Below are 15,140 nucleotides of genomic sequence, written 5' to 3'. Positions count from 1 at the left end.
CTGTTAGCTATCCTTACAATTTGTGTTTTTAAATGCTTTCAAAGCCATGTAAATGTAATTTTAGCTTTATCTTTAGCTGTATGGTCAACTTTAAAAAAACTTTCCTGTAGTTTAGAAGATATGCAAACAATTTAAACATTAATACTAGAGTTTCACTTTAAATATTTCACTTTATAGTGGTCTTTTTTCTGCAAATTTAAAAGAAACATCCATTTTTGTTTTACTTCTTTCTAAAATCTGGAGTTTTAGACAAATTATTGTGGCTAAATTAATATTTTTCTTGAGTATTTTCTCTTTCAGGTCTAATTAGGGAAATCCACATGAGTAAAATTAGTTAAAGATAATTTTGAGGTTTATTGAGTTCAATTGTATATAAAAATCCTGTTGTATCACAACTTCTCCATTCTTGATATCATAATTTTTATTCATGTATCACTAATTCATAAATTATTACTTGCATTGATATACAAATTTTTGTGAGTCATAAATTTTTGGTCTGAAAAATCTGGAAATGTTGTCAAATGCATTGAAGAGGAGAAATTTAAGGTCATCCTGATCTATGTTCCTTTTGGGGCAACATCTTTATTTTCTGAAGCCCCATAAAATATTTTCTTTATCCTGTCAATGAAATAAAACATCATTATGATGAGCATTTCAGTTTGTTGCTCATGTCTCTTTCTGTTTATGAAAATAATCTTCAGTTATTCCTGTTATTCACTTAGTTTGATGTCTTCCTCAAGAACAAGCATTTTTGGTTTGGCCCTCTGTCTTCAGACCACCATATATTTTACTCTTTTTTATTATGTATATCTCTTACTCCTTTCCTTAGTATTCCATGGGCTTCTCAAGTTTGTATTCAGTAGCACAATCTGATTTTCTAAAATGTAAATTCCTTTCTTTATTGCTTCCAGATTTGAAATTTATAGTTTGTTACCTAGCAATCCCTATATATCTTACCCATCTCTCTTCTTATACGTCTGCTTTTTAAATTTATCTTGCTTTTTCCCTTTAGCTTTTAACCAATGTCTTGACATCCTGCGTACGTGAAAAAGTTTTCTAAAATCTTATTCTGGTTCCTAGCGGAAATCATGTTCACTGACCTGTTTTCTTTCTAAGTAGTCAAAATGATGTTTGATTTACGATTTCTGTAGCATATTCACATAGAATTTGTTTCTGTGCTTGCTGATTATTGAATGTAGAGAACTCATTCTAGAAATTTTGCCAGCATATATGTTGTAAATGTTTTGGCTTCACTTTTTGCCAACTTCATGTTGGCTGACTTTCCTTTTTTGGCTGTACAGTTGGATGGCAACACTTAGGCTCACTCCTAGGTTCTAATGAACTTTAATATAGTATTAGTCAGAAGGGTTAAGGTAGGAATTTTTTCTACAAACTTTCTCTATAGCTTTCTAATATTCTGATGAGATTATGTGGAAAACAACAGCTAACATAAGTCTTGGAAAATACTTTTCTGACAAGAGACACAGTTTATCAATTTTCAAAAATTGTTTTGGATATTAAATCATTTGGTTGCTGAATAAATCAAGTTTCATATAAAAATTGTATAGTCCAGCTTTTTATTTTAAGTGTTTCTGTTAATGACAGATATTATAACACGTATTATAGGTGATAGAATGCCAAGTGTGTATAAAACAGGCAAGACTAGCTTTGTGAATAAATGCAGTAATAAAGCTTCATTGTGTATGAATTGGAGGTCATTAAAAATAACCCTTCCTTAAAAAAGCCTCTTCTGTTTGTTTTAGTAATTCTACCATCTGCAGGTCATTTGTTTCTTTTTAAAACATTTCTCTTTTTAAGAGACTTTTTTTGACCTCCTGGCTTGGAAACATGCTTAGTATATATTAGGTCCTCAAAATTATTTGTTATGAATTAACAAATATTTGTATTCTAGACAGACGGACAGACAGACAGACAGATAGATAGAATCAAGAACTAGGCCAGATTTCATGACAACCTTGATAAACCTAATCAAGATAAATCTCTCATACTCTTTGTGTGTGTGTGTGTGTGTGTGTGTGTGGCCTTCCTTTTATTTTATGTCTTATCTTCTTATTAGCATTGAAGTGCCTCTAATATAGGCACTCTGTTACTCAGCTTTATATTTCTACATAGTATGTTGCTAAAGAATAGATTAATAAATATTTTTAAACAAAGCCAAAGGGAGACAAAAGGTAAAGCAGAAAGGAAAACAGTCAGGCAGGCAGAAGGACTAATACTGAAAATATGAAGATGCTCAAGTCTTCCCAATTCAGACTTATCAAGTATTTATTGAGTTATTTATTAGATAACAAACTGTTTAACATATTTTCATTTGTGGTTTCATGCTACTTAAAAGATACCGTAATATAGGGAAAAAAGGATAGCACCTGCCTCAGTTTGAAAATATATTCTCCAAGAGTAGCGATTCTAATTGTTAAATTGATTGTTCGGTATTTCATCTCTTGACATACCTAACCTTGCTTCCATAGTAATTTTTTCCTTATTAGCAACATTTTCCCCATGGACCATTAGATAGAAAAAAAAATTATGAAAAAAGTTACAATAGTTGGATATTATTGCAAGTATATAATAAAGTATAAATATAATGGAGATTATATAATAAAGTCCAGGAGTTCTTGGAAATGCATTTGAATTTAAGGAGAAATAAATAAAATCTGGAACCCCAAACTCCACTGATTCATCTTAATGATGTATCAATGAAGTGTTAACAGATAGACTGCAAGGTGAGGCTTTTACCTCATCCTTCATCTCCATTCCTTTCCTCTCTCTTTTTTTTTTTTTTTCAGAAACAAGAAATTATAGGGTGAGAAATAAGCCTGCCCTTCTCTTTGCATTTGATATGGAATTCTACTTTCATTTGGCCATTTCTGCACCACTGGTTACCACTTGCAGCAGAAGCCAATGGATCAGTTTCTCCCCTTATCACTGGAGCAAGAGTTAGAATTATATTTGGATAAATATACAAAGGGATCTTAACATGAAAGTTGTGCTTGCATTTTGTACCCTGGTGGTTTGTTTTTACAAAAAAAAAGCTCTTAAAATTTTGATGCATTTTTAGACAAGCGTGGACTTTGCACTTGTATTTGTTTCTCTTTCTGTGCTTTCATTGTTCTACCATCTAGTGAAGAAAATGACCAGTTGACAAAAGTATATGACAATTATGTAATTATGATAAATACCTTCAAAGAGACCTAGAATATGCTATGAGAAAATATGGTAGGAGATCTAATTTAGGGATCTTAGGGTATCTTTTGTTGAGGAAGTGACACTAAAACTGAGCCTGAAAGAATGAGTAGGAATTAACCTGATGAGAGGTTGAGTTTGGGGGGCAGGAAGGATTTCTTTTTGTAGGAAAGATATATGAAGATCTCACTGTCGGCAAGGTGTTGATCCTTCTGAGGAATGGAAGGAAGACCTTTGTGGGAAGAATAGAAAGCTAGGAAGGGAGTAGTCTGAGATGAAGTTGGAGGGGTGGGAGCGGGAGGGGCTGTTCTTGCCATCCTTGAGGAATTTTGATCTCATCAGTGAAGTCACTTGGGGATTTTGTGCAAAAGTTGATTCTATTGCTTGGCCAGTGGATTAGTGTGAAACTCACACTATCTAGGGAGTCCAGATTCGAAGTAACAATACCTTGGGTTATGTTTGGTTTGGGCAGTAGAGATGGAGAGAAGGGAGTGGTTTGAGATCTGTTTTGGAGGGAAATTGTTGGTCCATTGAAGAGGGAGTGTCAAGAGATCACTATGGTTTCTGGTGGGAGCAATGGCAGATCGTGATGCCTTTTACTGAAATAGGTGAACACTTTGGGCAGTTTAAGATCCTAAATTAAAATAGGAGACATTTTCAGCTTAAGATTTGAGACAACCAAGTGGAAATTTACAGGCAAGTGTAACTTGGAAGAGAGTTTAGAGCTGAAGGTGAAGATATGAGTGTCGTGGGTATAGATTTTAAAAACATTTCAGTCTTAAAATTGGATACTATTTGGACCAGTAATATCATATTTTTATTAGACAAAATCTGACCAGATGATTTAAGAATATATACATCATTCTTGCCTGTGATTTTAGTGTTCTCAGCAAAAGTACATGCCTCTAATATAAAATGGAACTTACCTGGTCTAGAATAAAATTAATTTTTGTTTAATTTCTTATCATAAATTTTCCTCCAGAGAATGGGCTTTGATGATAATTTATTAGAAGTTATTTGATCAGTTAAATAATTTGTGTTAGGCAGTTTTATAAGTAGTTCATTTCCCTCTTACCCCAAAAAGGACTATGGTTGAATGTGGAAATCTTTTAAGAATTAACCATTGTTATAATTGTCTTCTAATTTGTTGCTAAAAATGACTCCTATTTTATATAACCCTAATATTTAAATTCATAAGGATTTTATAACTTTGTTCACATAGAATATAAGGGAAACATGAAATATACTGTCATGATAATTTAAAAGCAGTTTTTTTTCACTAAGTAACTATGTAATCTCTCCTAAAGGTATTGCAATTGATTCACTGGTATTTAAGAAAACATTGCGAAAGTTCCAGAAATATTTTAAAACCTTCAGTGTACATATGCATACATAATGGCATAAATTATGAGGAAAGCACGACCAAACAAAATGCAGCTTTGAAGGAGTTGCTAAACAGAGTAGACAAGTTGTGGGAAAATTCTCCAGTTTATCACATGGATGTGACCCTGATCTAAAGTGAGACTAGCGTTACTCATAAAATAACTTTAAGGCTTAAAGAGCCAATTGATTTGATGACTTCAAAGATAAAATTAAAACTTCAACTGAACTGAATTATCGGTCTAAAAATACTTCATAATATTTAAAATGCAAAAAAATTTATAGTGTTTTTTTAATCTGAAGTCTCTTAAAATGTCACCATCTTGATTACTTTATAGATTTGCTAAATTAGAATCGGAGTACTGGTATATTTTTGCCAATATGTCCAGATATCCCGAACTAAATGGTTCTCATGGGTTCCTGAGAATTAGCTGATAAGTACTATTCCTCTATTTGTAAAATTTATTTTAAGAATGACTTTCTTAAAGTAATCATGTTGTTTTCTAATTTGTGTCATCACTTTGTGTCATTACTCAGTCTCCCGCTGTGTTTTCTTTTCCCATAGGAATCGCCTACGACCCTCTGATGTTGAAACACCAGTGCATTTGTGGCAGTTCCACCACCCACCCTGAGCATGCTGGTCGGATACAGAGCATCTGGTCACGGCTGCAAGAAACAGGGTTGCTAAATAAATGTGAGGTAATCCTAAATTGGCCACACTCTTTTACTTACTTAAATAAATCATATAAAGAGGCCAGTATTCATTTGGGTAGTAGCAGAAAAATGTTAACCATGTAGTGCAAACACTGTGATTGATGAGCCATCCGGCATCTGTAGCTCGGAACTTTCCCTCTGCCTCTGGGCTGGGCCCACAGTACTAGGCCCCAGTGAAGACCCGTGGGTGAGCAGCCTCCTGCTGTGTGCCTGCTGGGATTCAGGCATGAGTTTATGTGCATGGTAGCACTTTTTTGTTTCTGAATAAATATCATTTATTGAATTAATCTTCTGAGAAACTCTTTGCAAATGGTTAAGTGCTAAGTAATTGGTATTTATTTTTTTATTTTTTTTATTTGGAGATATTCTTTGATACTCAGATATGTGCCAGTTTTACCTCATGCAAACAGTTTTAAAAGATTAACAATCCTCTTACCAGAAAAGTCACAAGAGTGAAGGAATTGGAGCTCAATTTATTTCTCTGGCTCTTTCTGGAGTAAAAGTTTATTATCCATCACTTGCAATGCCATCCATTTATAAAAATGCTTTCATTCTCTTTGGTCAATTTTAGGGTTAAGTTGATTGGTTTGATAATACAGTTTGGAGGCCAAACCGCTCTGTTTTCAATGCAGTGCGTAAAGTTGACCACCAAGGAGACTAACTTGTAGCAGACTGGTCACAGTGGATAAAATACATTTATTTCTGTGAACTTTCTTCTTTCACCTTTGCATCACTGTTTATGCTTTCCTGTAGTGCAGTCTTTCTCTGCTTTTGCCAGCTGAGGCATCTCTGTCTACATTGTCCATACTAAGTCTTTATTATATATATACATAAGCAAATGGCATGGTCCCAACTAGCTCAAATTGGTTGTGGCTGATAATAGCCTTGAAATACATTATTAGATAGTAGTATTCCTAAACTCTGTTTCCTTAAGGGGGGATATTTATGAAAGGAGCAAAATACAGAAATAAATAGAATGCATTATGGTTCACATTGGTCTTAAAATTTAAAAAGTCTGTCATCCCTTTCTGATCAGTCTTGGTTTTCAATCCCTCATACTTCACATTAATTTGAGTCCTATATTATTTGAAACTATACAATTCAATTCATGCAGCATTGACTGCTGTGAAATCAGATATAGATTGAGATGACAGAAGCACTAAGGAGATGACAAGGATGAGTGAGACTAGCCCCAGTCCAGCTAGTCAAATAAGATACTCCCTGGCGACAGCTTAATCACAAAATTAACAAATAATGCACAAGTGCTCGGATTCATGTATTTGCTCTTAATGAAGATCAAGCATCAGTCTGATCCCAAACATCACAATATCACAGAACATCCTTTTTCCTAACATAGAGCAATAGCAGTCCACCTGGTATTTACTCTTTTAAGTTAGGAAATTGTTGCTCATATTTACTTGCTCCTACATGTATGTATATTTAACTTTATGAGATACTGACTAGATCTGCAGTATTGTTAAAAAATGGAATTTTTTAAATCATTAAAAAACAGTGAAAAAACAAAACAGTGAACTTTAAGACACCTATGAATAAATATCCCTCTCCCCATTGTGAAGGATTATAGGAGTATTCAAAATGGAATTTTAGAAGTGATCATTGACTAAACACACGTTACCCTTTTCTAGAAACCCTAAATTTTATATAAGGTTAAAAACAAAATGAAAGAGAAAGTATTTTTTCATGACTTATTTTTTCTTCATGATTGTTCCTACCAGAAGGGTTGGGAGGGAAATAAAAAGGGAACAGAGAGAGATTCTTCCAAACCAGATTAGCCCATTCAGAAATATAGAACCTGTTTCCTTAGCCAGTACTACCCCATCCTGTTCCTTCATAAAAGAAAATGGAAACAGTTGCTCTTTTTTCTTTTTAGATTGTCTTTTAAAACTTTTGATTTAACAAGTTAATTCTAATGTACACATTTATTAATATATTCTTAAACATTAAAGCAAGGAGGCTATACTTTCTATCTTATACCACATTATTTTGGAAATTTAAATGTGGTGAAAGTAGAACATACAACAAATCTCCATGCCCTTTTGCAATTTCCCATATCTCATCACACTTAGAATTGCTCAGGAACCAAGAGGAAAACACATCTTAAGTAGCCAGTGCTGAAGGTGGAACTCTGAGAACATGGTGGATGCGTGGCAGCCGAAGAGCAAGAAGGTTCTCCTAAAGGGTGGCCTGGTTAATGTTGCTGAGCCTTCTAGAGGGTCAAGGCCAGTGTCTGTGTCTGTCTATTGGAGTTTATTACTCACCCCCAGAGAGGAAGTTAGGTCCCTGCTCTGGTGTGAATGCTTATTACTGAGATGCCCAAGGACCCAAACCTGGAGAATCAAGTTTGTGAGAACTTCTGCTCAAGCCTCTGTTTCTAAATTGTCTAGATGCACTCTCAGAAGACAAACTCTGTAGAGGTAAAATAAAACTGTGGAGGTAAAATCTCTGCCTGCTGAGCCCTCGGAGATTTTGAGTGTCAGCCCTGGCCCTGGTATGTGAGTTATCCCCTCTTAGTTGTGGCAAACAAAAATGCAATCCAATTTTTTCAGAACAGGGAGATTTATTAGACTGAACAAAAAGGGATATGATCTCATAGCAATTACATACATGCACCCTGGGGGTCAATGCATTGTTTTTCAATATCCAGATAATGATCTGCCACCTCTGAGCACCATTTTACTGCCAGGTCTGTGTAGTCATTCATGGTTAGAGGTCCATGGTACTTTCAGAGAAGGAATTCGCAGAGCTCTGGGGTTCTATAGCTGGCCAGCAAGCAGAACATGGTGTAGTCAAGAGGCAGTCATTTATCAATTACAGTGTTGCTCAAACTTCAGCATAGAACAAGAATCATCTGGTGAGTTTGTTAAAACACAAATCTCTGGGCTCTAACATCAGAATTTCCAATCTGTTAGCTCTGGAGGACAGTCCAAGAATTTGTATTGCTCACAAGTGTCTGGGTGATCTTGATGCTCACCGAAGGACCACACATTGAGAAGAGTGATACAACCAGTCAATAAGATGTATGCAGAACTTGAGTTTACCAGGCACCTGAGTTAGGAGCTGGAGATGCAATACCCAGTAGGAAAGATACAACCCCTGCCTTCAAAGAGGCTACCATTTGGTGGGATCAGCAGACTTCAATTAAATATTCACAAAAACAAATATATAATCACAAACTTCCTAGAAGTTTTGAGTCAATTATATGCTGCTGTCCTGTTGACTGGCTGGGAGCAGAAATAAAATGAGGAAGATTGTGGTCAGCTGTCACCATAATCTTTCCAGCATCAGAGGAGACCTGTGAGCAAGAGACAGTGAACCTGATGTGCAGAAGGAAGCACCCAGGCCTGCATTAAAGAGCTTGTCCTCCTTTATCTCTATTCAAGATCCTTTGTTTATGGGGCTACTGTTTCACTGGGACTCAGTGTAAGGAGTCTCATGCTGGCTGGCTGAAGAGTCAGCTTTCCTCAATCAGCAGAGCAGACCATTTTGCAGTTAATTAAATGACAATGAAATGCAGAAAAAAGGGCAATTTGAAACTATCTAAAGGGCTCTTTGGTTTCAAAATGGTAGACTTGTATCAGTTAATTTTGCCAATAAATTCAGTCAAAGGTATGGTCAAACATTATATTGGATCATAGTTCTGTCATTAATTTTCTGTGTACTTTTGTGAGATCATTTAACCTCACTGATTGTTGGTTTTCCCAATTGTAAAATGAGCGTGTTAGTCAGGATATTTGCTAGGATCTTTTCCAGCTCTATTACTGTATGAAATTAGCAAGGCTAAGGGGTCCATTTGGAACATAAAGTTTTCTTTGGTTAAGAGCAGATTCAATTTCTAGGATGTTTTAGTAAACACACTGCACTTAGGTAGTAAGCTATAGTGTGAATTGGCTCTGCTTAGTTCTGTTTGGCAGCCAGAGAAAACATTAGTCCTCATTATGCTAGATTGCAGTGGTTACATGGGTTAACTTCTTTTGGCGTGACGTGGCACTGTTCTAAAAAAAAGAGGCAGTGAGTAGACCTTCATGCCAATACCATTTAATTTTTCTCCTATCAAATCATTCCTATAAGTTTATGATTCTGTTTGTAGAAAAAGGCTTTTTCGTCACCATGAGAAATGGATCTGCAGGGATCACGTGGTGTCCTCTTCAGGAACGAACTCTTTGATTAGGTAGCCGGGTTTTAAAAGTGTGTGTGCTCCTGCGAAAAGAATGCGCTCTGCTGTGCTTAAAAAATGGCACAGATTGACCTGTCATCTGCTAGAATTCCCCTCACAGTTGTTTTTCCAGAAGTGCTCATGACTCGCAGTCCCGCCAAGCCACCCACAGACATTTGTTTTGAGAATAATAATTTTATGATGCTTTTGTTGGATTATACATGATGTGGAATTTGCATTGCCTGTTGGTAACTAATTTGAATAACTTTGTTTCACTTAATTCATAAGCAAAAACCATAAGCAGCAACCATGCTGAAATGTTTAACTCTTTTCATTTAGGTGCCAGTTCAAAATAATTACAAAATAATTCTGAGACACAAAAAGCAAGCGACTGTTACCTCTTCTAGTTTTGCCCAGCATTTCTAATGAGAAAAATAGAGGACAGGGTTAATGTCAAATCTTAAGATGCCAGGGAGCTCAGGGGTAGAGTCTCCAGTACACTTTCCTGCACTCACAGGGACTTCTATAATGCCTTTTGCAAAATCTAAAGAAAGAAGTGTATTGTGCAATGGAAATACACTTAAGGAATGTGCAGCTTTTCTGACATCAAGGCTGCAGAGCACTGAATGCCGAAAATTAAAGGAAATTCAATTAAACATTTGTTTTATAGTATAATCTAACTAGATGGCAGCACATAACAGCTTACTGTTTTAGTTAGCTTGCAAAAAACTGTGTGTGTGTGCACGTGTGTGCGCAAGTCTTAGAATTTACCCACCAAACAATAAGTAACACAAGGAGGAGGGATATAGCAGTCTTGGGAATTAGTACAGATGATCTAGATGGGATGAGTAAACCAGGTAATACTGTATCATTATTCTGAGAGATATTTGTATATCACTGTGGAGTGGACACAGACAAGTAAATAGATTTACAAAATAAGTGTGCAGCCTGTAATCAGAAGTAAGGTGATTGGGTCATTTTTGTTTCTTTTTGCATGGGCAGGCACTGGGAATCAAACCCGGGGTTCCAGCATGGCAGGTGAGGATTCTGCCTGCCGAGCTACTGTGGCCCGCCCTATTGTTTCATTTTTTATTTCTGCTAAAAAGGAAGAATTAATGTGGGAAACAACCAACAAAATGAGATAAGAGAACCTGCCCTTCTGATAATTTTTATAAAGATATACAGGAAATTAGAAAATAGCACTAAAGCTTATTAACAAAAATGTTTTTTCAACCATCTGAAATTGAGAGGAAATTTAATTCATGTGTAACTGCTACAAAAAAGGAATTCTTTACACCAAACCATTAAAATTATCACTTCCAATTTAAAAAAATAATAATTACAATGTAGAAAATTCATTTGTGTAACAGAAATTGTGAAAATTAAGCAGTCAAATGAAGGAATAACTTTTTTTTTCTTTTCAGATAACCCAGTCATTTGATATAGGTAGAAGTAAAACTTAAAAACTTATAAATATTCTTGTTACCACTCTAGTTCTTTATTATTGTATGGGATTGGCTGTTTTTCTGAAATGCCTTTCAAATTACTCCATATGCTAAAATATTCTTAAATTAATAATAACTGATTCAAGCATTATTACATCAAAGTGGAAGACATTTGTCATTTTGAAGACCAAACAGACCTTTTGTACTCCCCAACCTCCCCTCTGCCCACCATTTGTTTTAACTACTCCATAATCACAGATGTTGGTTAGTACAGTATCATCTCTTGAATTCACCTATGAGCAGGAAGAATGAACAACTCCTGCTAACATTGGGTTTTCAGTCTTGGCTGCCTATTAGGATCCACTGGGGAGCTTTTTAATATCTGAATGTCCAGACTGGCCCTCTGACAGCATTAACTGGAAATGCTGGAAGGAAGATAAAGGCATCAGTACTTTTCAGACCTGCCCAGCTGTTTCCAAGCTACAGCCAACATTAAGAGCCACTGCAATGGACACTCCACTTCTTCACATAAGCTGAGTGAGAGGGAGACAAAGAGGTGAATGGAGTCAATATTTATAACTGGTAGAGTAAGGCAAGTAAGCATTTATCCCAGAAACAAAAGGTGGCATTAATTCAGAAGCACCATACACAAGCTTTTTTAAAATTGGGAAAGGTGTCCGTTATTTTGAAGTTATCATGGGCTAGGAGTACGAGCTCTGAAAGATAATCTTATGTTTCGATTATAAGTAAACTTGTAAAAAATAGGACTCAAGGAATAGCTTAGTCCTTTTTTTTAACATGGGCAGGCACTGGAACTCGAACCCAGGTCTCCAGCATGGCAGTGAGAACTCTGGCATTGAGCCGTCACTACCTACCCTATAGTCCTTTTGAAAAGCGCCAGTCATAGTAACTTATCACTGCACTTTTTATATTTGATTGTCCAAGGCAAAGTCATAAATCAAAGTAAGGTATAATTACTGAGTTTTTATTGTATAGAAGGTTATTTCACATAGAATTATATCATTTTAGGGCAAACAGGGAACTTTGAAGAAATTTTATTGAACCCCCTCCTTTTTGTAGAGGTGCTTCCTGACTGGCTGTTTGCACACTAAAGACAAGTGTGGTTTAGGACTAGAACACAATTGCCTTGCAACTCACTGTCCTTCCATGTGACTGGGAAGGGTGAAAAGCCTACTGGGGTGTCTGCCTGTTTGCTTGCCTCCTTCCTTCTTTTACTCCTTGCTTTATGAGGAAAATTCCTGAGAAGAATTGATTGTTATGACACGGGAGAGATACGGAAAGAGAAGGCAGTGAGGTGATGGCAGTGGTGGTTGGAAGCCATCTTTTATGTGACATTTAAAAAGGCAAATGGCTGGAGCCTTTGGAAACTTCAGTAGGTACTATTGGGCATGGGCAATAAGACCAGATTTGTGTATGTCTCAAGACAGAAATGTGTATTAAGAATAAAGAACAGGCTATAAACTGACTCATTAAAGATTAAGTGTGGGATGCATAGTAGAGGGTGACTTTGAAACTAATAAGTTATTTAGATTTTTTTTCCTTAACTCTTTAAGTCTCTAGCTCTGCAGATTCTTGTAGAAAGAAAAAGTTCCCATATTTAAGGACAGTGAATGAAATATTTTCAGAAATGAGCTATTTTAGTGGAAATTCTTGCTTACTATGTCACCACTTTGAAAATGATTAAAGAAAATGGAGTCTCCCCCAGTGCAGGCAGGTACTTTGGCTTGTCAGATTTAAGCTGGACATTTTCTCTTAGTTTGGAACCGCCTCAAAATGAGCCCTTTCATGTCCTCAATAATACCAAACCAATGCAATCAATCTGTTCTGCTAAATTATTTCTAGTTCCCTAACCAAAGGCAGTGCTTTTTCATGCATTTTATCATGATTTTATGCCCTTTATTGTATTTTACAAAAGGTTCTGATTCCTCCAGGGCCAATGAGAACTGATTAGGACACTGGCCTCGGTCCAGGCTTTGAACGCAGGAGGGGAAGAAATAGAACTGTTTCCTTTTTTCCCTGCTCGTTGGCAGGAAAAAAAAAAAAAAAAAAAAAAAAAAAAAAAATATATATATATATATATATATATATATATATATATGAATCTATACCGTGTGTGTGCTCTGTGTGTGGGTGGGTGTGGGTAGGCTGCATTTTATCCTGTCACAGTATGACTTTGTAGCTCATGTTCAGAACATTCTTTCTATAATCAGGCTGTATAGAAAGACCATTTCTTTAGGAAAGAACCCTAGTGTGTTGTAAGATTCAGTTGGTCATTTTAAACAACTTTAGTCAAACTTCCCACCTGAATGTGGACTGCTCTGGGTCTACACTGGGTATGATCTAAATAAGATCATATTCCTAAAGTGCTTACGGAGGAGATATTCGCTGCACATAGTTCCTTTCCTGCTCTCAGGAAAGTAACTGATTGTGTGCAAGTCACAAAGAATGATAATGTAACAATGAACGATCATACATCAAAGTGCTTCTTTATTAAGAAGATGAAAGAAGAACTTTAAACTTTCATTCCAAGGCCTATATTGGCAACATATTTAAGATCTATATTTGGATCTCAAGTGAGAATTCCCCTGATGAACTCCATCCCTTAGAGAGACTGAATATTCTACTATTCTCAGAATGTTTTAAATTACTTTCAGTCAGAATATCACAGATGCCTTTGGACAGACATCCTGCAGTATCTCTGAGAATGGAAACCAGTATTTCTTCCATTAAGATTATAAGAGCCCTGTATCCTAATTTGTAAGTCATTGTGTTGTTGACATTTGACTCAAGAGAGCACCATGACAGAGAACTGAAGGAATAAAAGGTACACTGGAGATAGAACATATGAGAAGAGATTAAATGAGAACATCTATATTTAAGCATAAACAAGCAGCATAGTAAATTACTGAAATACTACTAGAAAATGGGAACTGTTGGAGACCTCAATTTGAGAGAAAAAGTTGCGATAAATTCAAGGCATCTAATACAAAGTAGGTAAAATGAAGGAGGTCCTGTCAGTTAAGAAATAATAAAAGGTGTTGCTATTTTGGAATTTTTGTCTTAGTCACTTGCAAATCCCCATAGTGGGTGCCCCTGTGAAGTCCAAACTTCAAGAAAAATGTTTTCTCCAGATCCTTTGCCCGGGTAAAAGCATTCTTCATGTTGAATTGGTCTGTACCACTCTTCTGTAGAAACACCTGCACTATGTTTATGGGGCTTGTTCTCCAGCAGTCACATAAGTGGAAAGTAAAGTTTAAAATTGATTATTTCCTTAAATCATTGCAATTATTATTTTTTTTTGCAATTATTTTTAAGAATCATTTTCTATAATAATAAAAAGAGGCAGTGTAAAATACTTCCTGCGAGTAAAAAGGAAGTGCTGGGAGGGGTGGGGGTAGAAATCAATTGTAAAAACTTATGCATTATGTTACATTTTGATAGTGAGGGGAAGACTAGAGAGTAAACTAGAAGGAAATAATCTTTGAATAAATAAATACTAGATATGTTGGGCTAAGATGCTATATTCTCACTGTTAGTCAACTGATATTACACAAGGAATGTCTGCGATTCAACAGATACCCTTTTGTAATTTACCAGCACTCGAGCTACTGTCAGTAATTAAATCTTGTTAGGAGCTTTATTTTTCAAGTGTGCCATTGAGCGTTCAGCTTGAATGCTAGTGGGAATATAGGGGGTGAGTAGAGTTGGGACAAGGTTGGCATGTATGGTATGTAAAAACTCATGTATGTAAAAACCAGCTTATGAAAATATAAAGATATATTTATTATTGATATTTGATGACTTACACCAGAGGCAACAACCCAAGTTAGTGCTGGGAAAAATCTTTACAGCAAAGAAGAAAGGGGACAAATTGGTGAAGATTTGTGATTGTAGTCAACACATGGGTCTGGTTGTTGGCTACAGAGTTGACATTATTTAAGATATGTTTGCTTCACTATATCAGTGAATGTAGTGTTAGTGGCTATGAATTTCCTAGACACATAGAAATGAGAACCTGAAGCGCTATTACTTCGTGGTGTTCATTGCCAGACTGGGAATCCTAGCCACAGTCTGTTTGCCAGTGCTCTGCTCATTCCAGTTTTGGATAACTCAAACCGTGGAGTTACCCTGATTTATCTTGGAGGATTTTTCACAAACTGAAATCTCACAGTTAAAATGTACCCTTTTTTTTACTGACTTTG

The 15,140-nt window shown here is 35.9% G+C and overlaps 1 protein-coding gene across 11 annotated transcripts in view; it reads left to right on the top strand.

Annotated features, from left to right (window-relative positions):
* HDAC9 (histone deacetylase 9) overlaps positions 1 to 15,140 on the top strand; it is a 970,134-nt gene that overhangs the window by 718,604 nt on the left and 236,390 nt on the right. For all 11 annotated transcript variants that reach the window (XM_077122309.1, XM_077122321.1, XM_077122307.1 and 8 more), the window contains one exon: positions 5,150 to 5,283. In XM_077122309.1, the coding sequence (XP_076978424.1) occupies positions 5,150 to 5,283 (134 nt within the window). The remainder of the gene's footprint in view (positions 1 to 5,149; positions 5,284 to 15,140) is intronic.

The sequence above is a fragment of the Tamandua tetradactyla genome, chromosome 1 (assembly GCF_023851605.1).
Source record: "Tamandua tetradactyla isolate mTamTet1 chromosome 1, mTamTet1.pri, whole genome shotgun sequence".
Taxonomy (NCBI): domain Eukaryota; kingdom Metazoa; phylum Chordata; class Mammalia; order Pilosa; family Myrmecophagidae; genus Tamandua; species Tamandua tetradactyla.
Note: the sequence above shows the minus strand (reverse complement) of the source record. Positions and strands in the feature narration are given on the sequence as shown.